The sequence below is a fragment of the Erithacus rubecula genome, assembly GCF_903797595.1.
Source record: "Erithacus rubecula genome assembly, chromosome: 1".
Classification (NCBI taxonomy): domain Eukaryota; kingdom Metazoa; phylum Chordata; class Aves; order Passeriformes; family Muscicapidae; genus Erithacus; species Erithacus rubecula.
Genome location: NC_136658.1, coordinates 69367753 through 69394607, shown reverse-complemented (window position 1 = coordinate 69394607; position 26855 = coordinate 69367753). Strand labels below are relative to the sequence as shown.

The 26855-nt window shown below is 37.4% G+C and overlaps 1 protein-coding gene and 1 long non-coding RNA gene across 7 annotated transcripts in view; one reads left to right on the top strand and one right to left on the bottom strand.

The window, feature by feature from the left end:
• Positions 1–36: 36 nt before the first annotated feature.
• Positions 37–25511, top strand: LOC306808440. 2 transcript variants are annotated; one of them, XR_013776039.1, is made up of 3 exons: positions 37–157; positions 12760–12914; positions 24722–25511. It is a non-coding gene; the product is annotated as an uncharacterized lncRNA (long non-coding RNA). The 2 variants fall into 2 exon arrangements; XR_013776040.1 differs by lacking the exon at positions 37–157 and adding an exon at positions 7878–7978.
• Positions 295–26855, bottom strand: part of FNDC3A (fibronectin type III domain containing 3A) — a 110756-nt gene continuing 84195 nt past the window's right edge. For all 5 annotated transcript variants that reach the window (XM_079318836.1, XM_079318835.1, XM_079318839.1 and 2 more), the window contains 14 exons: positions 23970–24144; positions 23396–23482; positions 18179–18317; positions 16533–16601; positions 15153–15271; positions 13040–13145; positions 12773–12948; positions 11605–11718; positions 9864–10013; positions 9498–9781; positions 7383–7592; positions 5845–6011; positions 5160–5287; positions 295–2637 (listed from right to left, as the gene is read on the bottom strand). In XM_079318836.1, coding sequence (XP_079174962.1) covers positions 2323–2637; positions 5160–5287; positions 5845–6011; positions 7383–7592; positions 9498–9781; positions 9864–10013; positions 11605–11718; positions 12773–12948; positions 13040–13145; positions 15153–15271; positions 16533–16601; positions 18179–18317; positions 23396–23482; positions 23970–24144 — 2239 coding nt within the window. In that variant the 3' untranslated portion in view covers positions 295–2322. The remainder of the gene's footprint in view (positions 2638–5159; positions 5288–5844; positions 6012–7382; positions 7593–9497; positions 9782–9863; positions 10014–11604; positions 11719–12772; positions 12949–13039; positions 13146–15152; positions 15272–16532; positions 16602–18178; positions 18318–23395; positions 23483–23969; positions 24145–26855) is intronic.

Below are 26855 nucleotides of genomic sequence, written 5' to 3'. Positions count from 1 at the left end.
CGCCCGCGCCCCGCAGGTACCGCGCCCCCGCCCGCCCCGCCCCGCGGCACCGGCAGACAGGCAAGCAGCGAGCGCAGGGGGCGGCGGCGCTGCGCGCACAGGACTGACCACCAGCAGCGAAAAAGAAGGTACTTTTATTGTCCACAGACTCTTAAAGGTACTTTGCTACATCGTTTTATGTATTTTCTATCAGACTATACAGGTTCGTCTTCATGGAGCCCGACGTTGTACAACCGTAAAGTGATATGTTTGGTAGTGTATCTATAGCGTTTTAAAAACTTTAGAGTTTCTCTTTTTATTCATTTTTGGAATGTACAGTATATGAGGTAAAATTAAGATTACATTAAAAACTGTCTTCAATGCAGTAATATGCACTGAGGCTCAAATGGCAAATACACTATTAAATGACTATCAAAAATAGGAGCTCATTTGAATTTTACTATGAAAAACGTTAAGTCACTGCAGGTTACCTGCAGTAACAAATCTTACCGTTTTAGACATTCAACCGTAAGAAATCTCTGGGCTGTGACACGCAACCTCATTTGCACTGCCAAACATGGCACTTTTAAGAAGGTTCTAGAAAACATCAGTTATCACGGTATCCTGCGGGAAGGTATCAGCCTATACGTACAAATGACAAATTCGAAATAAAATGTAAACATACAGTACATTTTAAAGACAGGTCGTTCTCGCCACGTGGAGGCCAAGTTCTTCGCCATTTCTTCTTTTTTTTTTCTTTAAAAAAAACGAAACTCAGCAACATTATTCTACAGCACAGATCATTGGACGTATAAACAATTACAATACATGCCCGTTCTAATATAAGAGAAATTCTTCAGAGATCTTCAAAGCACAAGACAGAGGTTCCTTTTTTTATTATTATTAAGACTGACAGAAGTGTTTAATACTATTAAAAATGCTAAACTGAACACAACTAGAAGTCAGTAATGATCCACTATCTTGTAACTCAAATAAATTAAAAGTAGCTAATTACAAAGTGTATAACAAATAACATAAGTGTGATGAGACAAGGATTTTTTTTAAAGATAGTTTCACTACAAGCTTTGTGTCACTGGCAATCATTGACATCTAGCAAGATGTTCAATGGGATACTTGTTAAAATTCAGTCTGGTCATTCAAGAACTCACAAATGCAAGCTCACAAAACATTGATGAGTTATGCAATTGCAAAGTGCTCTAATGCAACATTAACTACATGCAATCAACAATTTGGTACAGTATCCAAAGAGACATTACATTAAACATTAGGATCTCAAGAAAAAAGCAGCTTTAAGTTTTCTGGTGCAAATTACTACACTTCGTCTTCTGATTTGGTGCCCCAAAGAAATAAAGAAGGAAAGAAAGAAAGGAAGGAAAAAAAGAGAGAGAAAGATAGAAACAAAACAAACAAAAAAAAAAGGCAGTGCTTATTTCTGGTGGATATGGCAAGTGAATGTTGGGGAAACAGCAAAAATTCAATAATGAATTTTATCTCAAAATTCTATTGACTAGCCAAAATCAGAGGGCACAGACATCTGTATAAACTGCATCCAATCAAAGGTCAACTTTGGAGATGTGTTTTTCAATTTAAATAACAAATCTAAGAAGGTCTCTCACACTCTCCCTTCTATATTCAGAAGAAGTAAAAGAGGCATTTTTGTAAGTAAACATCAAATCCTGGGGGTAAGATAAACCACTTGTGCCATTTCCTTGTAGTCTTTCGATAACATCTACTTGCAGTGAAGAACTCCACATTTATCAGATAAGAAGCTTCCTTCATACATACTCTTCCATCCAGTTTATTATTTGCTGCCTGAGAAAAGCCCCTTCTGTTTTTCAGCATAAATCCTGCTTCCCAAATAATTAAGACAAATGAGGAGGTAGAAATACAGCGCTAAATTGCTTTCACAGCATCAGATTAATATTGTGTACAGCACAAGTTTGTTAGTGTAAGTTTTAAATGCGATCTACACATTCTTCCCTGTTATGTTAGCAACCCTTAGAAGTGTGGGCCAGGAAATCATCTTTACACTTGCATTTACTGGTCAAACCCTTTTCATTAAACACTACGTGCCTGCCCCATATCGAGTTTGTACTGCATGAAGGCATATAAAGAAAAGATTATATTTCTGTGGCTTGCATTTTAATAACATGTGTCAGCCTATACCTACGAGTAAGCATTTTAAAGTGGCTGAGAAAGTTTGCATCAGTCCCAATGCCGGTGCTAAATGCCTGGTTTTGTAAAAGCAAGAGAACAGAATTACTTTTAGATTATGAGAAAGTAAAATGTAATGGGCAGCATTATAAAATAGATCTCTTTTCTTCACTTTATGACGAAGTACTGAATGATAACAGCAATCAGAATGGAAAAGATAGCAAAAAGTGCAAGGATGACAGCAGCACACACTTGGTCACTCTGTGACCATTGTGTCCTTGTGGTTTGCACAGTGTCCTTGTTGGTGCTTGCCGGTGGTTCAGTCCTCTGAGAGATGAATAGCACTGGGGCGCTGTAGGGGCCCACCAGGTCCTGGTGACCCGTGGCCTCTTGGCACTGGCGAATGGCACACGCGCGGAATCGGTATTCACAGTTCAGCTGCAGGCCTGTGTACCGGAACGACCAGTCCGGGCCCTTGTAGATCTGGCAGTGAGGGGGAAAAAGAGAGACATCACGTAAAAAAGTACTATATACACACATGTATCTTAGTATGGCTTTGTTTATGGTAAAGGCAACTAAAAAGGATGACTCACCAGCGCTTTCACCCACGCAAAGAAAGACAAAAAGCTCAAACACACAATTTAAACACCAGATAAAGCCTCCAGTTCTTTTGGTGAAACATAAGAACTATGCTTGCTTGTGTAGAATATGAGTACACACCAAATAAATTCTGTCACAAACCCCAGCGTTCAGGTGTTGTAGTGACCACCCACAATGACATGCAATATACAATATTGTATCACAGGACTTTAGGCAGTTAACTCTATATCAAGCCAATTCATTAAGTCTAATCCAATTCAATGTACTTTGTTGTAGTTATCCGTACTTAAAATATTATGATTTATCCCAATAAACACTGCATCAGGAAAGCCAGAGAGACCTCTCTGTGATTCTTAATTTCATCATATTTCCCAGACAGAGATGACTTATGAGGGTGCTCTCCAGAGGTCTCTCAGGTGGCAGGTTAACATGAGTTCACAATGCTTCATCATGGAGTGCCTAATTCAGTGAAATCTAAATTCCGGTTTCTCAAATTAACTAAATTTGCAGCTATGTAAAGGTTCTGTGAAAGCCAACAAAACCTCACAAGGGCACAGTTATTGGTACTTCAATAGGTACTGAGGTATTAGGAGAGTAGCACAGAGCAATTTGATTTCTATTGTTAAACCCTTTCACCCTCCCACCTCCAAATATCTGGATTTCTGCGTCATGTCTGGTAGCATGACACAGAAATATCACATCATGAGGAGCTTTCCCTACAGTTGCCATACTTTTAGACAGTATCTCAAAAATGCACACTAGAAATGCAAACAAACAGGAAATCCCTTCTGATTCTGCTGTTCGAAGAGTTCTGGTTTTCCTGAGGCTACTCTGAGTTCTCTGACAAGTTGAGCTTTACTGGAATCCACAACCTAGGGACTTTTCCCTCTTGAGGCAAGGCAGGCCATCAGAAGTGCACCTTCCTCAAAATTCTGCCAATTTGGATCATGCATTTGGGAGTGAGCAAACAGGCCACTGACACACATCCTACTCCAGCTCCGGCTGTGCCAGCTGGCAGGAGTTACCATCCTCAGCTGCTTGTCCCCAGTGCCTTGCCAGAAGTTGCCTTCTCCTCCAGCGTGTTTCCTGGGGTATTTATAGGGCTGCTTCCTAAACCCTTTAAGATCTTTGCCTGATGTTTACAGCTCAAACAGCACATTATTAACTTATTTTGTCTCTAGTATGGAGGGAGAAATGATATGAGCAATTTGGGTGATGGATCAGGGAGGAGGAGAAGAGAGTGAAGTTTTGGCAGTGAAATAGCAGGAAACAGCTTAGAGCAGACTTCTAGGCAGTTTATGTTTTGTCTGTGTCAAAATTGCCACCATCATGTCTAAGTGTCTTAAAAGCTGTTCTCATACTGTTTACTCCTTGATTGTTTCAATTTTAATTTTTGCAAATTAGACTTTTCATTTTATTCTAATTTACTACGCTAGACTGCTCTGCAGAGGCAAAAGCAATCATGCACCTCAGTCTACTTTGTTATTATCATACTCAAAGAGCAAACTATTTTCTTGCCCAGGTAATTTGGCAATACACACTGATAATCAAAGCATGATTTTACTCTGTGTCTGAAAGCAACACAGACCACGCCTTATGTATCTAAAAAAAAAATATTGCATTTACAATGCTGAAGTTACAAAAAAGAATATTCACATGGCAAGACGTCTCAGCTTATGGTTCATCTTTTACTGAAAAATTTAACAAATGGCCATAACACAGTGCTACACTAAAAGTTAGGAACATATTAAGGCCTATAATCTGCCACAGCACAGGCAAAACATAGGTAATACTGAATTATAATAAAATTATAATATATTAGAATTAACTGTTCCTGTCCTGAAAGGAAAGTTCATTAGCTTAATAGTATTAAACAGTTTTCAAGCCTAATTTCATGTCAAATATCAGGCAGTTTATAAACTCTGAAGCAAAAAAAACCCAAAAACAAACCAACTAGGAAGCAAAATCAGCACTGAATGCAGGATAATTTGTACCTTGGCATTTCGAACTGCTTCTTTGCTCTTAGTGCAAAGAGAACCCTTTGCCCCCTTTCTCCTCAGTCTCAATTCTGTATCATTAGGTAAAAGGTTTCTTTTTGTCAGTTGTTCCATTAGTGGATGTCTTCCTCACCACTTGATGTGTCAAGCTGTATTTAGTGAACATCAGTGTAACCCAGAGAGGCTATAATTTAGTGCAGAATCTCCTTCTGAGATGAAGGGGATGGGTTTAGGAGATACTACCTTATTTTACATAGTAACAAAAAGTTGACATGGTGACTAAAACCATACTGGAACACAATAAGCTTTACTAAATCTAATAATTAATTTTACTGATCTAGTTATCAAAAAAAAAAAAAAAAAAAAAAAAAAAAGGAAGAAAACTACAATAATTTAAACACATCATACCTGTTTGAATTCTGAGTCTTTTCCCACCATGACCTGAAGACAGTAGATAACTGGATCACCCTTCATGGGCTGCAGAACCTCCCATGTGATTTCACAGGTGTGATCGTTTATTCTCTCTATCCTTGGTGCTGAAGGAAGGAAGCATAAAAGTGACAGCTAGCTCTGCTTCCCCCATCTCATACTACCATATTCTAATGACTTTTAAAATTCTGTATTCTGCCTCCTATTTTGTATCAGAGACACAAAATATTCAAATTTATTCTTTTTCCAGTGTTTTCTGGAGCAACAACAATTCATATAGGCCTCTCTTCCTAGTTTAGCTATCATCCAAGAAAAAGCAAATAAAATTTAGTGACTGTAAGTGTGTATCATATAAAAAAAAAAAAACCCAAGCAATGCTTAAAATTATTCTAAACATGCTAAAAGGCATTTTCACCTTAACTTGCCACTCTCCTGGTAAGCAGAGGATTCTAAGTACAAACTTCTTATGTCAAAGAATGCATAAACCCCAAGTCTTTCATTTTTGGAGCAAATATTTTAGGCAATTACATGAAAGGAACATTCCCCCACTATCCCTACTTGCACTTGAAACGGGCTTAGTATTCTCAATATCCCAAATACAACATAATACCAAAACCAACCTGCTATCCTCCCACTCCCCAAATGAAAAAAGAAGCACCCTTACCTTTCAAGGCAGCTGGAACAGATTTGGGAGTAGTGAAAATATATTCTTGAGAAAGGGGACCTTCGCCAGCTTCATTACATGCCTGAATACAAAATTTGTATGATGTTGACTCACTGAGTCTTTGAACTTTGTATGTATGACATGGTCCTCTGTATAAGGATACAAACCTGAAAATGGAACAAGTAGCTTATTTTGAACACAGAAAAGGACTTCCAAAGCAGCTAAAGTATTGTCTTGAAATCTGTTCCCATAATTTCCCAGAATCTAATGAAAAGCCCAGAAACACTTATTTCAGATTTAAACAGTGTTCTGGCTGCTATGAAACAATAAGCACATTTTCCAGGGCCAGGTTTTTATTTCTCATGTCTTTGAATTAAAAATCTCTTGCACAACCAGCACTACAGATTCGCTCTTACCAAAAATGTTCTAAGCATTTTAAGAAACTATTTTGTATTTGAAACAATGGGAAAAGACAGCAGTTGTGTCTCTCAATGAGCTGCATTTTTTTTCCCTTGGACATCTACTCCTTCAATATGTTTAACTATTCAAAATTAGTTAACTAAATTTTAGCTTTTTACCCCTTTACAACTCTCCCTTACTACACCTAAAAAAAGTGCCATGGATCCAATTGCTCTTGTATATCATTGTTGGAGATGGGCTTATGCAGACCTGCACAGGAAGGCAGAGTCATACTTGTAGTGCACACCAAATCTGTTTCTGAGAGTTTTGTACACTGGTCCCTCTCCTTCATGTGGCAATTCTTGCACAAACTAATCATGGCAACTCTTGTTTGATTTTCAGTTTTGGTGTCCTCAGGACACAGCACAAATTTCTTCCTGCAGGGGTTGTCATCTGCTTTGTCTTTTTCTTATCTTTTAAAATTGAAACAGATGGTACCTGCATATGACTTAAGTCTTTGGTAATGACAATGAATTTCTTTCCAGTTAAAGAGTCTAATTTACTTTCCTCCTTATAGCACAGAAATTTCACATAGTAGATCTCTTTTTTTGTCAGTAGCTAAAGCTGCTCATCAGACATGGAACACTTTGTAGCAGTACTGCTTATCTCACCATTTAGGCAAGGGTTCTTGCTGTACCACTTCAGCTGACATTCTATTTAACATGAGACGAGGGATCCCTCAAAATAATTAATTTGTATTAATTTCCACTAAAAATTGCGTATGAGGCAACAGAGAGTAAAGCATTCATCCCTTCTGATATTAAGTACATAAAATTCACAACACTGATTGGACTTGTTCTTTTGACAAAATATTTAACCAAAAGTGTGAGAGAAAAGCGTGCTGGTACGAAACATGCATTAAACTCTTCATGTTGAAGTGTAAATAAAAAACAATGAAGTCTTTTATCTTGTACTTCTCATCACAGAACACTAGAACCCTTCTTGCCTTGTCAGATCAGATGACCTCCTGTATCTGCTGCAAATTCACCAAAGCATATGGTGAATTTTGCCCTTTGCTGCATCTCCCAAGCATCAGACCACAGTGACACTGGGCAGATGAAAGCAAGGCCAAAACCAACCTTCCATTCTTATCCTCCATTTGAAGGTGGAACTGGATGGAGTCAGTTAATGCTTTTGCAGTTCCCTCTCCCCACTTCAGCTTGAGAGTCTGAGAACTGTATGCAGCACATTCCAGGCGAGGTGGATCCGGAGGGAGAGGCTTTGTTTTCAGTTTTATGGTGTGGCTGAAAGGACCTGCTCCAAGACTATTAAGGGCTTGAATTCGTACCCTAGCATTTGGAAAAAGAGAGAAGAAATCAACTTAAAATTAGATTCCAAAAATAACTGGTTGTACCCACAATTCTCATTAAATAGAGAATAATGGTACTATATACAACGAAGACTTTTATGAATAGAATGCTTCACTGGACTGTCAAGAATATGCAGGTGCATAACTTTCCTTTTAGGATCTGGCTTGATTAGAAATAAAAATATTAAAAATAAATTCACATTAGTGAAAAGATGCAAAAGCTCTGTGAGTTACTTCAAGAGTGGTCCATCTTTCTCACTGTGTTGGCCTTGAACCAAAATTTTTGACAGCCACATTGGAGAGATGAAGGAAGATAAAAAAGCCCAGCCCAAAGAGGGGAAACCATATCTGTGACTGTTTTATCAGGTGAGTTCAAGGATTACTAATGGACATTTTTATGAACTTTTTTGAACAGATCCTATTAATGTGAAAATAAAGTGATGGTGCCCAGCCACCTCTCTTGCTGTTTCCATCAGTCTTACATCTCTGGGCACTTGCAAACACAAGTTCTCTTGGGTGTGCTTACAAAGTGAGAGGGAAAACCAGAAGTAAACAAAGGACACAAAGCTGAAGAAGTTGTAGAAGTTGATACTCAGGGATAAGGCAGGGTTGTTTTTTTTTTCTTCTTTGATACTCCAAGGAAGACAATGCTGGCAGGCATTGGATTTGTAAGTAAGAATTAAAAGACTTAAACAAGAAATTTATTTCTGAAAAGGAAAAAGCAGAAAACAGAGGCTCTTTACGTATTTCACAGGTTGCCACAGGGAGCAAAGTGTGTCTAATTTAATTTTGCAGACTTAACATTTGCTTGTCCAAAATAGTATCTAGGTAACTGGAAAAAAGTAATCACAGTAATTAAATTCTGAAACAGTCAACCACACAACTGCAAATTGTGGAAACACAAATATGTATGCAGGCTAAATAATAAATATTTCTTCTTCACTACAGTAATTTTTAACATTATGCTAATTTATTACAGCCTGGAACTGAGTTTAATACATGCAATGTTGTATTTGCACAGGGAGTTGACAGTGTATTCCATAGAAAAAATTTATGTGGGGAGATGTGTAGACCTATCTCTGCAATGGGAATGACTCTTTTTTTCAGTCTACTGACACAGAGAGCAACAGCTCTTCAGACTGCCACCATTATTGTTAAATAATTATAAGGTACACAGAAACACTGCATTCTGACATAAAGCCATAAAACAGTAATTAAGGATTCAGAAAATTGCACAGCCAGAAATCCTAATTATACTGAAATCAAAGTGGGCTAACTGAAGTCAGTCAGTCTGACTTCAGTGGGACTGCCATTCTCCTTTAACACTGAGGACAAGTTTTTGTGACAGGAATGTAGTGCCTTCAGGCAAAACTACTGATTTTTGCATTTATATTTTTCAGTAACCCTTGGACCGAACATAAGGGATGATTTCAGCAACTAAAATTCTTCAAAAGAGATGCATAATTAGCTGATTTTTTGAACTGATACTGTTCTCCTGACTTCCACTTTTCCTGCAAATAAGGCACTGCAAGTTGCAATGAGCTGTCATTAGATTAGACTGGACATAGTCCTTCCTTGGATGGATTTTACCTTTTCAAACAGAGAAGCAATCAGTCCAAAACCGTTATGAATATGAATATGTGATGTGAATTCAGTTGAACTGACATATTACCAGATAGATACAACGATACTGTAATAAACTAACATAAATTATTTTTGGAAGAAAATAAAAATAGCACATCTATGTAGGATGATCATCACTACAAAACTTCTTTTTGCTTCGTGGTTATGCAGTAATGTGTCCCTGGCAGTAATAATGAAGAAAACAAAGCATCTGCTCTTGTGGAAGAAACAGTAGGCTGTCAAGCAGCTGTGCATTACATACCTGTAGGTAGTATCTGGCTGTAAGCCATCTATAAAATAGGTCAGATCCTTCCCAACAGTTATTGGCTGCTTATCTCCAAAGTCTATGCTGTAGCCAAGGATTTCAGATCCATGGTCACAAGGTTCTTCCCAGCTTATAGCAAGGCATGTGGAAGGAGAATAGTGTGGACTTTCAACTTCATCTTCACTTAGTCCACGAAGACAGGTCACAACTGCAGGTACAGAGGCTGGAGTCATACATGCCACTACTTCACTGAAAGGGCCTGCACCTGCAACATTCACTGCCTGCAAATCCAAAGTAGACCATGCTTTTATGGCAGTCAATTCCTATTTCCAGATTTCAGTTACAACAGTTTTACATATTTACCTGAACCCTGCAATAGTATATAGTGGCAGGTAAAAGCCCTTTCACTTCACAGCTGAGCCCAGGCCCACAATAGGAGATCTGCATGCATCCTTCCACGCCGCCCCACTCCAGTCGATACTCCGTGACATCAGCTCCATTACTTACTGGTACCTTTAAAATGGATATCAATAATTAACCATTAAATATACTGATATAAGAGGAAAAAAAACCAACCAAACTCATTACATCTGTGTTTTGTTTTTGTTCCAGAGGAGTCTTACCCTCCCATTTCTTTGCTGATTTTTGGTACAAATACAATACAAATAACAGGCAGAATCTGATACAAACTTCAGAACTTCAACTAAGAAAATTGCAAATACAAAGTCCTGGACTGATACAAGAAAGTACAGGCTGAGGAGCAACCTTTACCAAAAAAAAACCACTGTATGTCCTGGTGAGAAAGTTGAATAAGAATCAGCAGTGTGTGTCTGATAAAGGTGAACTATTTATTGGTTGTATTAGCAAATGAGCAGCAAGAAGGGCAAAAAGAATAATAATTCCCCTCTACTCAGCACTTTTAAGACTGCATTTCCAGTACCATGTCCTGTCTTGGGATCCCCAAAAGGAGATGAACATTGAGGAAATGAAGTAGGTCCAGCAAAGGGTCATGAAGCAGGGAGTGCAACACACAACAAAAAAGTAAAGTTTACTTGATACAAGGTGATCCAGCTAAGGGAAGGTCCTACTGCTGCTTCAAATTACTTACTGGGAGGGTACCAACATAACAAAAATTTTTCTTGAAGATGGACAGTGCCAAGACAAGAGTCATGTCTTGCATTAAAGGGTATTTTGACTAGACATAAACAAAAACCTGGTGTTTATCCAGTTTTACTAGGCTGAAACATCCTCATTCTTGGAGATAAAAAAAAATTTCACTGGGAAAGGCCCTGAGAAACTTACACAATTTGAATAGAAGATTGAACTAAATGACATCTAGAGGCCTGCTTGTGCCTTAATTACTGTGTGACTCTGTAAAACAGACATCTAACATCACTCAAATTAATTCTACCACAATGTTTCATGGTATTTTTTTAGATATTTTGTAGATATTTAAGGAATGCTCCTTTGACATTACTCCAGTAGGAAGCATGAACACTACTTTCCAGGTAAAACAGTTTAATTTTTTTTCTGTACAGTTCTGTAACTCAGATACTTCACTCCATCTCTAAGCCACTAAAAAGCTGTGCCTGAAGAGTATTCCCAGATAGAATCTTTTTTTTTTACAAGCTTAATTTTTATCTATTGCATTTTTAAAAATCAGATACCTAAATACTATGAGTTTATAGGAAGTCTGTGAGGCTTTTGCTACTTTATTACTGATGTAATTATATAAAATTAAATCAGATTATAAAACCAAGAAATGCACCATAATTTATTGTATTATGTGAACACATTGCCTCTGAGGAACTATAACTATGTTAAAGAAAAGTTTTAAGACGAGACTGCATCACTCAGAAATACAGAGCAGCAGCTGTGGCAAAACTTTTAAACAAAAGAACAGAATAAGATCCAGTACCTGCAGCCTGCCAAATTACTGCTGCCTTATAATGGCATGATGAATGACTAAGGTTTTACCTATTGGATAATCAGCTATGTTTGCTTACAAATAAAGTGATTAAAATACAGTATTAGACTTTTCAAGCTGAACTCAAGAATGCAGAAGACAATAATGTTAAGACAGGTGTTACCATGGCATTCTTACCTCCCACGACACCTGAGCACAGGCAGCAGATCTGCATGCCACTTGAGGGGGCTTGCACTGATCTGGGGGTCCAGGTGCTGTAGTTATTTCACATTTTTCTGAGTAAGGTCCAAACTATTAAAAAGGGATACAACTACTTTGTAAAAATGAAACTACTACTTTTTAAAAAACAGTTTACCATAGTAGAGACATGAAACCTGAAACTTTGTAATACTTATTTATAAAATAAATTTCTGTGGATTGTGGATTCAGGATTTATTTCAGTATCTGACTATTCTCCAGAACAGCTATAAATTTTTCTTCACTCCAGCAAATGCAATGTGAATAAATTTGACACTTTAAAGTCTTGGGAAAACCAGGGAAGTACTATCTAAAGCCTTATTCTGAGGTTACATGATGGCTGCATTGGAACATAAACCAATTGGTACAGCCTATTTATACCTATGTAAAAGAAATAAAGGATTCAAAAACTACCGAGCTATGAACCATTCTTTGTAGGGTGGAAGGAAGATAAAAGTTAGGATGTGCTTTAAAACCTTAAGCTGCAGACCTCTCTACAGTGTCAACTCACCCTGACAGTTTTTAATGAAGTGTACATCATTGAACAAATCAGGACTTTGGGTACAGAACTAAATAAAGCTTGTTCTACAGCAACAATTGATTTAAATACATTTAATACTCCAAAGAAGGAAAATGGTCTTGTATCTGATAGAACATGCACTCAGAAATTAAACTAAATATAAAAACAGATAGTCAGGAAACACTAATTATTATGTTCTGAACACCAACAGCTGTAAAAGTAAAGGTCAATCAATTTACAAAGCTGCACAGAGTAAATAATTTGCTACCTTACTTCACATGAGAATAGTAAAGTTGTAACAGTGCTTTGATAAAGTACTTGGCATTTACTAATGATTTCCTAATATCACTGTTCAGATAAAAGACATAATAAGCTATTTTCTCTTCCCTTAATCTAAAAATCCCCTTCATTATAAACGATCTGTCTATTCTCATGCAACAATAAACTATGTGACTCAAATGATTCTACATTAGGAAATGTAGAAAATCCTAATTTAAAAATTACTGTTAAATGCTTATTTTGAAACAAAAAATCCTTAATAGTGATTGCAGTCTCTGGAATTAATTTCATTTCAGACTGCCTCCTTACCCCAGCCTTGTTGGCTGCTCTCAGTCTGAAGCTGTAGATCCTCCCTGGAAGAAGGCTGCCCACTGTGCATTCCACATCAGAACCCTGGTAAACCTCTCGGTGCTCATCGCTTTCTGCCTGAAACATTTCCAGACCATAACAGGTAATGGGTGAACCACCATCTACCTGAGGTGGCCCTAAAAATAAGAAAGAAAGAAAAGCTTATTTAATTTTAACACATAACACATTTGGATCCCTTACAATCTCTAACACTTGTAATAAAATTACCCCAACGCAGCTGAATTTCTCTTGCTCTTGGTCTACCCTGTAGCCTTGGAGGCTGGCATGGACCAGGAACCACTGCTGGTGTCTGCACCAGTAAGGAATCAGATACCTAAAAAAGAAAGATAGATTAATGAAGTTTTCCAGGCCAAAACATGAACAATCAGTTACACCACAGACAAAGGCAAATACCTGAGTCAGAAACAAGATCTTCCCCTTTTTTAATTACATCTTCAAATATGTGAAGATGCTGAAGTGATCTCTCACAATACAAACCATGTTAAAATAATCACACAATATGCAAAATTTTCTTTTGTATTTTGTTACATGCAAAGGAGTAGAATTAAAAGCAGTGGTTAATTATCAGTACAAACCTAGTACAGATGCTTGAAATATGACTTTTTCAAAGCAAACTCATTCTCTTTTGAATAATACTGCAGTTTAATGAGTTCTAAGTAAGGGTTGGAAGAAGCTCTCAGAAAGCAAAAGTGGGCAGAAGTGTCAATAAGAGACTAAAAAAAGAGATTTCAACTTTTTAATTGTTTAGCAATACTTAATGTGCAACAAGTTTCCACCTCTGATTTGAAGTTTGGGCAAAAATTACCCAAGAACAAAACAACACATGCAGCAGATGGCATTGACTGTTCTGGATGCAGACAGAAGTGAGCAGAGACAATGAGGGGTTATTAGCTTCTGTGTGATGCAGAACAAATAGGAAGTTAGGAGGCCTTTAGGTTTACAGAAGAAGTGAATCTCAGAGTCTCATTTCACAACTGGTTTCTACATATGTTCAAGAAAGAGCAGACTGGATGATCTGCAGCTTTTCAGCTCCTTTGAATATATTGTTGCACTGAACAACTGCTGCTACTTAAAAGGCAGATGTTTCACATATGTTCATGAGAAGCTGCAGAAGAGTTAATTAATTACATCTTTCTTCACAGTTCTTCTGTTGATTTCTGACACCTTCAGAAAGTATCAGGACTTTCTGGAAGCTATTTTCTCTTTAGTTCTCAATGTTGATTCTAAAATCATGGGGTTGGGCTGTAGGCAAGTAGGTTGGCAGAGTAAAAGTCTCCAAAGATGTGTGGTCTGGTGACTGGGAAAGCACTGCAGCCAAGCCAGCATTGAAGGAGTCCAGATTTATTTTTTAAGGCAAGGTGGCTGTAGTCAAGGTTATCTTTACAGGAGACTTCTATGTGGAGGAAGAGCATGTACATTTCATATTGTAAAGCAGAGGTAGGTAGAAATGGCAAACATCAAGAATAGAAGGCTTTAACATGAGAGCAGCTTGACAGTACAGCCCTGCTGGAAGTTTGCAGAGAGCCAGGGCTGCCTTTGTTACACTTGCTGCTGAGAAGGGAGAGCAAATACAGCAAGACATTTTGGCACTGGCAGGTGAACTACACCACAGAACTGACAGTACACATGTGTGTGTATGTAATATGTGCATGTAAAGGAGCATAGTATGGCACAGTAAATTGTTTGGGAATACTGAAAAGTAGGACCATGTAGACATTTTAATTGTGCTTGAGAGAGCACAGGAAGCATAACCCTGTAAAGCTTGAGTGAAGACTTCTTCCCCTGACTGTTGGGGTGACTTGGCTACAGACAAGGTACTACAGGAAATACATTAAACTCATAGAATCACAGAATCTTCTGAGTTGAAAGGGATCTACAAGTCCAGCTCCTGGCCCCAAGACAGCCCCGAGAATCACACTATGTGAGAAACCATTGTCCAAATGCTTCCTGAACTCTGTCATCCTTGGTGCTGTAACCAGTTCCATGGGGAGCCTTTTCAAGTGCCCTTCTTAAACTGCTGTATTGGGTTAGGCCTTAATAAATGACATGGTATAAATGTATCACATTGGAAAAGTGTCTGTTTATGTAAATAAGACAATCATGTCAAACAAAATATAATATCAGAAAAAATATTCAGATATATTTCTTTCACAAATGAACAGAAACTCGAACCACTGAGTAGCAATACTGGTACTTCTCCGAGGTTCTAATTATGGCTATTTTGTTAGGCACTTCTGCACAATATTTACTTAAATATCTGCTGGACCAGATTTTCTTACAGAGAGAAATTTTATTTAATAAAAGCATTAGCTGGTATTACCGTGCTTTGTCCTCCTTCCCCAACGCAATAGACACGCAAGCGATAGGAAGAGCCCGGATTTAGTCGGTCACACACATGTTCCCTAGTGGCTCCGCTGTATATTGTATCCCATTTGTTTCCTGAAAGGTTAGGAACAGGTGTGCAATGAACCAAAGTGTAAACACCCACAGCAGCTATCCTAACTTCACTAAAATAAGTGTGTGCCTGATGTTGATCAAAAAACATACAGAAATTGTCACTGCTTTGAATTTCCAGGAAGTTCCTATAATTTCATAGTTTCCTAGATGTAGATCTGCTTGAAATAGCTTCCTTGCTTGGTATTTACCTTAACTTGAAGAGAACTTACACATTCAACATCATAACCATATAAACAGGAAAGATACAAAAGTAAAATTTTTCACAGAAAACAAACTTCAAATTACATTATCATTTTGCAGGTGGTACTACAGTTTACAATTGATGAAGTTTGTTCCTGTATTCCTGAATGGCCAAAAAGCATGTGAAATGATGACTGAACTATTTGCATTGTTAAATCAGAAACTCTTTAGCATTCTCTCTCTCTTTTTAAGAGATTAAGCAGGGAACCTGGGACTTTAATTAAATCTCCAACAACTCAATACACCACAGAATTTAGAGGGCTGGGAAGGAAATGTAATGCACAGCTCACTAAATTTGCATGAAAGGTTTGGCTGCATCATTCCAGAAGTGACTTAATGTGGACACGTGACTGAGGAGGAAAGCAACAGACTAAGTATCAAAAGAACCACAGCTGAAAGCCCTGAGAGGGCTCCCATCATATATGGGGGAAGTGCTCTGTCTTAATCTGACACAGCATTGGAGAAGTTTAAACTTTCATTCTCTATGTGACTCTGTTTCTAAACTCAGTAAGTATACTTAGGAGGTTTAGATTTTTAAATAATTTAGCAAGATAGGTTTATGTCCAATTTAGAAATTCAGTTTTCTTTCTGTTTGAAAGAAGAGAAAATCAAATAGCAGAAAGTTATCCCAGCTGCTTTACCGTCCTTTAATAGTTATAAATGGAGTATGAGCTTTTCTTTCATCTGCCATGCAGACAACAAAGCTATATGTCCCTGTCTTCTTGCCCTAAAATGTCTGAAATGTGTAATTTCATTTCCAAAACTGAATAGACCTAATTAGTAAGATAAACAAGAAGCATCTCTTGTGTCACAGATTTTGTGGCATCTTTTTTTTCTAAATCAGAGAAAAAGAACTTCTTGTGTCAAGCATCAATGTGCCTCTATTTTCTTTGATATCAGTCCCTGGCAGTAACTTTCCCTGTCATAATACACATTTTATTCTTCCCACATGCACACAGAGACAGGAAAAAAACCCCACAGTTAAATGCTGTATGATACTTACCACTTAAGCCTTCAGACATTTCCACAACATATGTATTTATTGCTGCTCCCCCATTGTCTTTTGGTGGATCTATAAAAAAAAAGCGATACTCCAACTAAGCTAGGTAAGGTAAATGGCTTTATAGCTTTTGGGGATGATTTCCCAATTGTTAAATCAACAGACAGCTGGAGATGGGTGCTTATTTAGACTGAGAGCATCCTAGTCCAGGGCAACAGCAAATCATTCCAAGTCCTGCTATGTTAAAAACAGCTCTCAGCCCTCCTGCACGCTCTACACAGGAAAAGGGACAAGGGAATTGCCCCTGGGATGCCACAGCAAACATTTCAGTCTCAAGTGATGTGCAAGGCTGCCTGAGTATGGATTCAGGGGCTCAAACTCTAATGGTCCTGTAATTTGGACTGCAGACAGGAAAAATTATTATATGGATTTGTATATAAAAATATTATGGAATTATTTAAGGACAGAATTTCAAAACCCCAAATATTTTGGGATGGAATAGAAGTCAAGAGCTCCACACTGAAAACTTATCTCTTAACTTCTAATATAGCACTAGAAATTGAGTTCACTATCCTCCCTGGTATAGTATTCATGTACAAAATACAAATCACAGACCTTTCTTTGACATACAATCCTAATAGTTTCTCAAAGATGATTTAGAAAACAGCAAAATTAAAATAGTGTGAAACAAAATTTTGATCAAATATAAAGACAGCAGTATATTTCAACATAGAATTGTACTCCTGCCTATACATCACATTATGGATGTGCTGGGTGAAATTATGTTGCCTCTTAAGCAAGGGTTATGTATCATAAAATGCCAGCTATATAAAGTGAGACTTAGATGGCAGATAGCACTTCTTTGGTTGGATGGAAATTACTCCAAATGAAAAATAAAATTGTCACATTAATTACCACATAGAAAGAACATGGCTGTTCCAAATAAAGATTATTATAAGTTTTATATATAATTTTATATTTTAGGTAGCTTTTGATATACAAATCAGGGAAGATTCAAGACTGGACTTGCTGAGTACTATTTATACTCTACAAGTAAATTTCTTCTTATTGATACTCAAGAATTAAACACACTATTAAATGAAAATAGGCAAGAAGTGAGAATAAATGCACTTTTTTAGAATTTGATTTTCTGCTAAAGTACTGCATCACATACTACTGTTTAACCTTCTCCTATTTTACAGCATAAGGTTAAAAATTCCTAAGCTTAAGGAAAAGCTTCTCAACATTCTTAGCAAATAAAAATTTATCTATCAAAACCAAAGAGTTTGAAGATACAGGTTGAACTTCAATCTTCTGTTTAGATAAGAACCCAGAATGTCATGCACCTACTTTTTGTGGAAGAGAAACAGAACTTCTTATTGCATCAATTAACCACACTTTTTAAAGTGTTGTAGTCCTCTGCAATAACAATTCCTATTACAATTAGGATATTATTCTTCCCATATAATTAGTTGTACTGACACACTAAGTATTTTGAGTCAGCATTTTTCTATGTAAATGAATCATAATGGCTTGACTGAAGTATTATTAAAGTAAAACCTGATAGTCTGTATAAAAAAATTTATATATAGTACATATATTAAAAACACAGAAGAAATACTCTAAATAAAGCTGGAAAACATTCTTACCCCAGATTATTTTGAAACTCTGTGCATGAATTTTTCCTTTCACTGTGGGTTTTGAAGGTACTCCAGGTTTGTCTGGACAAGTAATGTACTCCACTGTCTCACTTGGACTGCTTTTCCCTTCTGAGTTATAAGCAATGACCTGCAAATATATATATAAAAATACTATAAATGCACTGGATAGTGATATGCTATTCGCTGTTCATGGTAAGGACAAATTAATTTATACTGGATCTAGAGACAGACACATAATAAATTAGCACAATAACTAAAGTTATTATATACATTCATTTTGCATTTTCATTAGTCCCACAGTTAGCCAACCACTATACTGAAAATATAAATGCATGCAAATTGCCAGAAAAAACCAAATCCTTAAAAAAATCCCTCTAGTATATCCTAGTATAGCATCTTCTTTTACAGAAGTATGCTCAGAGATAAAAGAAGTGTTCATATGGGTAAATTGGATTTAATGGATTTAAAAACTCTTCAGTCCCAAGGACCATTATGGCAAAGGCTGACATGGAAGTCATGTGAAGGACAAGGAATTCTATTTGTCAAGGGTAAATCGTGTTTAATCAACCTGAGTGCTTCCATGATGAAACAACTTGCTCAACAAGTGGAGGAGAGCTGGGGACATCCTCTACCCTAATCTTAGTTTGATTACACAACATCTATGTAGACAAGCTGGTGAAAATAGAACAGATGGACCACAAGATGGGTATAGAAAATCTGATAGAATGCCAGTCTCAAAGGGTGGTGGCTAATGGTTTGAAGGCAAATTAGCAGCTGCTCAAGAATGGATTTCCTCAGCAGCCAATCCAATGTCAGATTCTATTCATTATCTTTAGAAGTGATCTGTATAACAGGAGTGAATGATGCTCCCAGATTTGCATATAGCACCAAACTAGAAGAAGATAGACACATTGGAGGGAAGAGCCATCATACAGACTTTGACAGGCTGAAATATTGCATTAACAGGAACTGTATGAGCTTTGGACAAAGATACAGTCTTGCACCTAGGATGGAATAATCCCAGCATCAGTGCAGTCTGGGGTGTGACTAGCCAGTTTTTCTTTTTTCAGCTCTGATGAGAAGGATATTGGGATTAGAGCAGGAGCAAGCCAAATGAATCAGCAAAGCATCTTGGCAGTAGCAAAACCAAATTGTTTGATGGGTTGCATCAGCAAGAATTTACCCAGAAGAACAAAGGATTTAATTATGTCACTTTACTCAGCACTTTTAAAACCATGCTTGGAATACTGTATCCAGTTTTGGTCCCCCCAGTTCAAGAGACACTGGGAAACTGTACAGAGTTCAGAAGAGGGCCAGCCTGATGATCAGATGTGTAGAGAACTTGACATTGGAAGAAAAGCTTTATTTTATTCTGCCTGAGTAAAAAGAAGTTTCACTGGGAAGGATCTAATCACAGCCTTCCAATACCTAAGAGATAGTTACAGAAGAGATGAAGACATTGCCTTCCAAAGGATCTGGAATGACAGGACAAGAGCCAGCAGACACAAAGTGTGTTAGGGGAAATTCTAGCTGGAAATAAGAAAAGAAATTGATTACCATTAGAAAAGACAGCCCAAAGAAGTGGCTGAATTGTCCTTTCTGGAAGTACTAAAATCTCAGCTCAACAGGGCTGGAACAGGTTTGAGCTGACTAAACTAAGGCCTGGCTTTCTACACAAATCTGACCCAGATGATCACTAAAAGTCCCTTCCAACCTAGACTTCTCTGTGATTCTAGGAAAACAAATTCTTGCTATTCTTTACCTTGCACATTTTAGTTTAGTTTAATAAAAAGCTAAACCACCTAGGAAAAAAAGAAAGAAAAATGGGAAAAAAGAGGTTTTTTCCAGCTTTTAGATCTGTTTTAAAAATAAGCAGAATAAAATGATAGCAGTGATGTTAGTACAGACTGAGAAAAGGAAATGCAATGTCTCTCAGACATTTAGTCTCCTGATAGAGTTTGCAAGATTAATAATCATCTGGTTGTGTTTGTGCCCTTACAAATGAAGTTAAACAGGCAGTTAGCATTTACGTATTATAATAAGGTTTTGAATGGTTATAAAGCTTCTTTCAAAAGCCTTAAGGAATATTACTACTAATTAAGTCTTTCCCCTGTATAATAAAAATTAAAGACCTGATTAACATAACATTTGTTTCTCCTTTATGCTCCGTGAATGAGCGAACAGAGACTTCTGCTTATTGTTTTGCTACTAAATGTAGGATATAAACATAGGAGTTTATTTTAATGGGAAACTTAGGATGTTTAAGTAACTATACATTTACTAGTAATGAGTATGATTAATGTTCAGTATTACCTTCAAAGAAAGACTATGATCATGCACTGCAAAAGCTAGTTTCAAGACAATTAGCTATTCTTTAGTTCATGTGTAGCTGCAATAGTGCTAGAAACATACTGTGCATTTTAAATTATTTAAATATTAAATTAAGCAAAAACCCCAACAAAATGATAAGCAGAACTGCAAAACAGCATCTGAAAATAAATACTTACATGCTTCAGTGCTAACTCAAAAACAAATTAATCAACCCTTAAGCTATTGTCATTCATATTGTAAAGAGAAACTGTTCTCCAACAGTCCCCAATTCTTCTTAAAGAAATACTATTTTAGGTGTATGCATGACAAGAGCTATCAACATTTTTCACCTGCAGACAGATGAGGTTACTCTGACCATCCCTCAAGTGCATCAGGGGAAGTTTAGTTTGAACATTAGGAAAAATTCCTCTACAGAAAAAATCAGTCAAGCATTGGCAAGGCTGCCCAGGAAAGTGGTTGATTCACCACCCCTGGAGGTATTTTGCAGACGTGCAGATTATGTTGCTTAGGGACACAGTTAAGAGTTGGACTTGATCTTATAGGTCTTTTCCAACCTAAATGATTCTGTGATTTATACTGTGGGACATGTCTTTAGTTTTGTTCCAAAACACAAGCAACTATTCAAGAGTGACTTAGAATATAGAATAGCCCAGGCTGGAAGGGACTTGAAAGATCATTTGGTCCAACCCTTCAGGGCAATGTGAGCCTAGATTATCTAACATCCTCTCCAGTTATATTTTGAAATCATCCAGTGATGGGGACTCCACCACATTTCTGGGGAGGTTGTTCCAATGATTACTTGATGTCACTGTGGAAATTTTTTTCCTATACCAAGATGAAACCCCTTCCAGGGCAGCTTGCAACTCTTGCCCCTTGTAATCTCCAGGTGGCTCCTTGTGAAGGGAGAATCCACCTCCTCTCTGTAGTCAGGCTTTAAGTACTGGCAAACTGTGATGATGTCCCTCTGAGCCTTCTCCAGTGAGAAAATAGGTAATTCCTTTAGACTTGCATTATAGGGCAGGTTCTCCAGCCCTTTTATAATTTTATTATATATTTTGTGATATATATATATATATATTTTTACATTTTTTTCTCCTTTGGAACAACTCCCATTCTGCCTGTCTTTTGTGAATTGTGTGGATCAGAACTGGACACAGTTCTCCAGGTGTGATCTGACACAAGCTGAATACAGGGAAGATCTCTTATCTCTGCTAGCAATGCCACTGCTGAGTCAGCCCAGGATCCAGTTTGCCTGAAGGTCCCTTTCAGCAAGGCTGCTCCTAGCCTATAGTGGGCTCCTTGGTTATTTGAGCCCAGGTGCAGAACTTTGCACTTGTCTTTGTTAAACTTCCTACTGCTTTTGCTACCTCACTCTTCTAGCCTGTCTGCGTGTTTCTGTAAGACAAGTTTTGCCTTCTGATGTGTTCATCTAACCACTTTGTGTCGTGTCACCCACAACCTTGGTGAGGGTGCCTTCAATCCCATTGTCAAGATCAGTTGTGAAAACGAGCAGCATGGGGCCTCCTATCCCTAGGAGTTCCTAATTCAGACAGGCTGCCAGCCTGACTAGAAACCATTCATCATCACCCTCTGCGTGGGGCCAGTTTCTGCTCATCTCACATACCACCTAACCAGTTTGTGTCTTGCCAATTTGGCCAGGGAGAAGGCTGTGGGAAACTGTTGAATGCTGGCTAAAGTTCACGTAAAGAATATCCACTGATCTCCTTGGACCAACTCAAAGTGTCACCTTGAGGTAGGACATGATCAGGCTAGTCAGCCATTATTTGCTTTTGATGTAGGCTATTCCCAACTGCCTGCTTTGTTTGCCCTGTAGTATTTCCTAGGAAGACTTTTCCATTTCTTTTCCAGGGACTGCAGTAGGATTTATGGGTGTAGGTCCTCTTTTGAGCTCCTCATTACATTCGCCCTCTTCAAGACATCAGGGATATCTTGACCTGCATCACTTTTCAAATGTTATAGACAGGAGTCTTGTGGCAATGTCAGCCACTTCTCTTTAGCATCCAGAAGTGGACAGATCCCTTCCAAGAGACTAAACTCCAGCCTTGCAACAGCTACCTTATCCTGTGATCTGGGGTCAAGTTATGCTGGTAAGGCAGAGGCAAAGAATGCATTGAGAACCTCTGCTTTATTTGCATTATTAGTAACTTGCCTCTTTGCCCTGTTTAGAAATGGCCTCTATATGTCTTCCCTGTGCTTCCACTTTTCAATGTATCTGAAGAAGCATTTTATGTCATTCTTGTCATCTTTGGCCAATTTCAGTTCTAGTTGATCCTAAGCCTTCCTGACTTCGAACTCTGCCTGTCCTGGCAAAGTTCTTGTACTCCTTGATGGCTGATTAATCATCTTCCCATGGTCACTATGCTTCTTTCTACCTTTTAACCACACCCAAAAGCTCACAGTTAGGCCAGACTTCTTTCTGAACTTAAAGTTCAGCCCTCAAGCTTATTTAAACAGGCTCAGCACCATGGTAATATGGATAACTTGCTAATGATTTTTTTAATCAAGGCAGCTCCTTACCCTAACACCTTCATTGTGTTTACTATCAAAGAACCCATAGCTACACTAAGTAATATCATCCATGTATATGAAACAAACCAGCCAAATAAAAAACCCCATCTGTTAAGACCATGTACTTATCACTTGGAATTTCAGAATACTTGCAACTGTGCTATACCCTTGCAAAAGTCCTTATTGATTCTGCAGAAATAATAATGCAGGTGTTCAGCCAACAGTTTTAAGAGATTGAAACTGTAAGACACTGGCATCAAATTCAGCTTTCCTTAAAAAAGGCCCTCCCCACTTCTGAGTCAATCTCAAACTAGTCTGGTGCCCAAACATGAAAAAAATTCTTACCCTAAATTTATACTTTGTACTACGCCTCAAATTCTTCACCGTGTAGGTAAGATCGTCACCATCATATTTTGGCTTGAAACCATATCCCTGCAGAATTAAATAGCATTATTTGAAACATTATCTTTGCACACCAGAGGATCTAACATACTTCATATAAATAAATTAGTTGTTTCAATCTGTAATTATTATGCTTCTTGGACAAAGTAATAAGTGCATCTTCATTGCATCAACACCATTTTTTTTTAAAGAGCTGTGAATTCATTAACCATTTTCCAATCAAGAGAGCAGAAAAGATCATTAAGAAAAGCATATAAGTGCCACTGGAAATTTTGCTTAATTTGTGTACACAGAATCAAAAAGTTATAAGCAATTTGAAAGTCTTTGCAGAAATGGGACTTAATAACACTAAACACAATTCAAAGAAGAAAGCTAGGTGGCCTGGTCACAGCAATGACAAGTCATTAGCTTAATTTCAGAAAATACAGCTCCTTGTAGAATATTCTAGCACAATAATCATTGCTACACTAATACAACAATGTATCAAACATATTGAGAATAAGTATTCTAAACTTACTGAGTTCTCATCCTCCATCTCTAATATATATGAGATTCCTTCATCTGATGGTGTTCCTGAGGGTTTTGTCCATTGAAGGGATAACCAAGTAACTCCAGCATTAATCAGCAAAGGACTTGCTGGTGTGGTTGGGGCAGTGCCTGAGGTATGATACAGGACTTCTTCACTAAAATCACTGTTTAAAACAGACAGTATGTAAACTAACTAGACACAATAATTAATAGCTAAAAACCAAAATTCTTACTAAACACAGCTATGACAGTTTCTTGGAGATATGCATAATGGGAAATTGCAAGCTGTTACCTGCAAACAACTTAACTTGCCCATGAGTCTGTCAGTAACAAAGCATCTGAACAAGGTTAACATGTTCATAATTGAAAGATTCCTTTGTATGATATAATGACAATGTTTTGCTAACCAGAATGTTTTGCTTTTTCATATTATCCCAGTATTCTAAAACACTAAAGTTCTATATGCAGTAATAGACTAATACCACAGTGTCCCTCCTTTTCAAAGTGAAAACATGAAGGCATAAAAACATTTACGGCAAGACCTCAAAACAAACTTTGCTTATGTGTTCTGACTTTACTTTGAAGTACTGGTTTCTCTAGAGATTAAGAAAATAATAGAATAGCCTCATTCAATGGTGAGCTACTTTAAGAGTTGATAAAATTAAAGTCTTATTGCAGAAAAATAAGTAGAGTGTATACCAGAGAATCTTCTAACATAACCGTTATCCTTTTCTGATTTAGATTAGATACACCTTGTGGTGAAAATACAAAGAAATTATATAAGAAGAGCTACTGTGAAACAGGGATGCAAAAATCAGTGAAGAGGTACTGTGCTTGCACAGGTAGTCTGACATGCATCCAGCTAGACTAAAAACCCCCACCTGCTCTCAGCTGGCTTTGCTGCTTTACATCAGATCTGAAGAATCACTTACAAGCCTAAAGCTAGTCTAGTATTTTTAACCATATAAAACTAATGTCAAAGATGTAATTTTAATTTAAAAGCTAAGGATTGCCTAAATGAGCATCAGGAAGTCCTGAAAATAAAATCCTCTGTATAGCTTAAAGAAATATACCAATTAAATATCTCATGTATTTTGAACCTGATTTGCCTGAAAAATCGCAATAAAATAATAAGTCAATTTCACTTTCTCTCTTAGTTAACCTATATTATAACAATGCACGTTATAAATTTTGGTCTGCATTGAGGTATTTTTGGCATTTAAGGGAAAAAAATCTTACAGACAACATATTATCAAGAGTGTTGACAGCACAAAAAACAGATATACTATCTGTGAGGACTGTCAAAGAGGGGAAAAAGTAAAAAACAATAGAAAACTTCCAAATTTGTGGGAACAGCAATTTCTTTTCTTGGAAGAAGTCAAGTCACAAGCAAGAAAATTTCTGGAATGAAGATATAGTGATACCTACAACATATTTACGAAAAAAAAATAAGCATTTTATAGGCTGAAGAAAGCATGCAGAGAGATTAGATACAAATGGTATGTCTAACTCTTTTCAAAACAAACTGTACAAGTAGATATAAGGTAAAAAAACCCCACATCTTAAAAAGATTTAATCTCTGAACTTGCTTGAAGCACTCCAAAATACACTGAAATAAACTAAGAGATCCAGCCATAGCCATATTTGAATGGCTATTAGACAATTCCCTCAGAAGTACAGTACTATTTTTGAAAATAGATTTTATTTTTCTAGATTTTCTTTTACCACTGTTTCATGTAGGTTAGAATTAAATTTAAAAATTAGTAACTCAGAATAAAATATGTGTTGTTGTTGGTAAAATTATTTAGACAAAATTCTGTCTCCAGATGCCTAATGTTCTCCATATTCTTCATAAGGGATAAACAGGCACTCTACACTAATAAATATTATTTCAATAGACTTCTTTATTAAATAATACCATGAAGACAATAAAGCATATCTTCACAAGGCTATGAAATATTGATTTAAAAATCTATTCAGTGTGATTAGTTTAAGAAGGGTACTTAACTGCTCAGTGTCTTCAAAGCTTATGCTGGAGGAATCTGTAATATGTGCAGCTATTCCTAGAGGGTATATTTACACTCAGATGTAAAAGGGGAATAGGAAGACAGCCCAAGCACTGGACCCTGCTTAACTGCCAGCTCCCTCCCTGTCCTTATTTTTAACAGTTCCAACTGAATCTCATCAAGACAAAGTCCAGGAACAACACAAGAGAATAATTAATTTCAGGAACATCATCCAGAAGGCAGTAATGTAATAAAGACTATTGGAGCATACCAAAAGTCATTCTAGTGCACTGCAGTGCCCTCTGACAGTAGCACAAAGCAGATGCTTAGGGAAAGACATAGGAACAGGCACTTTATGCAATCATTCCCTGAATACTCTCCAAAGCCTTCCAACACATGCCTTAGATCTCCTAATCCAGCTGTATTTTTCACATACTTAAGAGTCTGCAAAAGATTCCTTCTGCCCAGCATGAATTATGACCCTGGGTCTGGCTCCCTACACTTCACACTGTTCTTCAACATTGGCCAAGCAAGCACTTGCTTCAAGCACCTACTTCTGCCAGATAAAGGACACAAAGCACACATCCTCTATTTAATGCTATAAAAACACCACTTTAGTGAGCTGCAGCACAATGTTCATAATATTTGAATTATAAAGACAAACACAAAAAACAATTTTATGCTGATGGTGAGGGAAACTCTATTTTTATGCTCCACAGGACCTCAAAGTCCAAGCACTACTAGGTAGTGTGGACACCAGGAGCCTGCTGTAGAGGAGATGAGTTCTGGTAGTGTCATTGTTAGCCAGGTGTATCTGCTTTGCCTGATGATGAAGAAGCACACTCAGGAACTAATGCCCCCAGTGATGC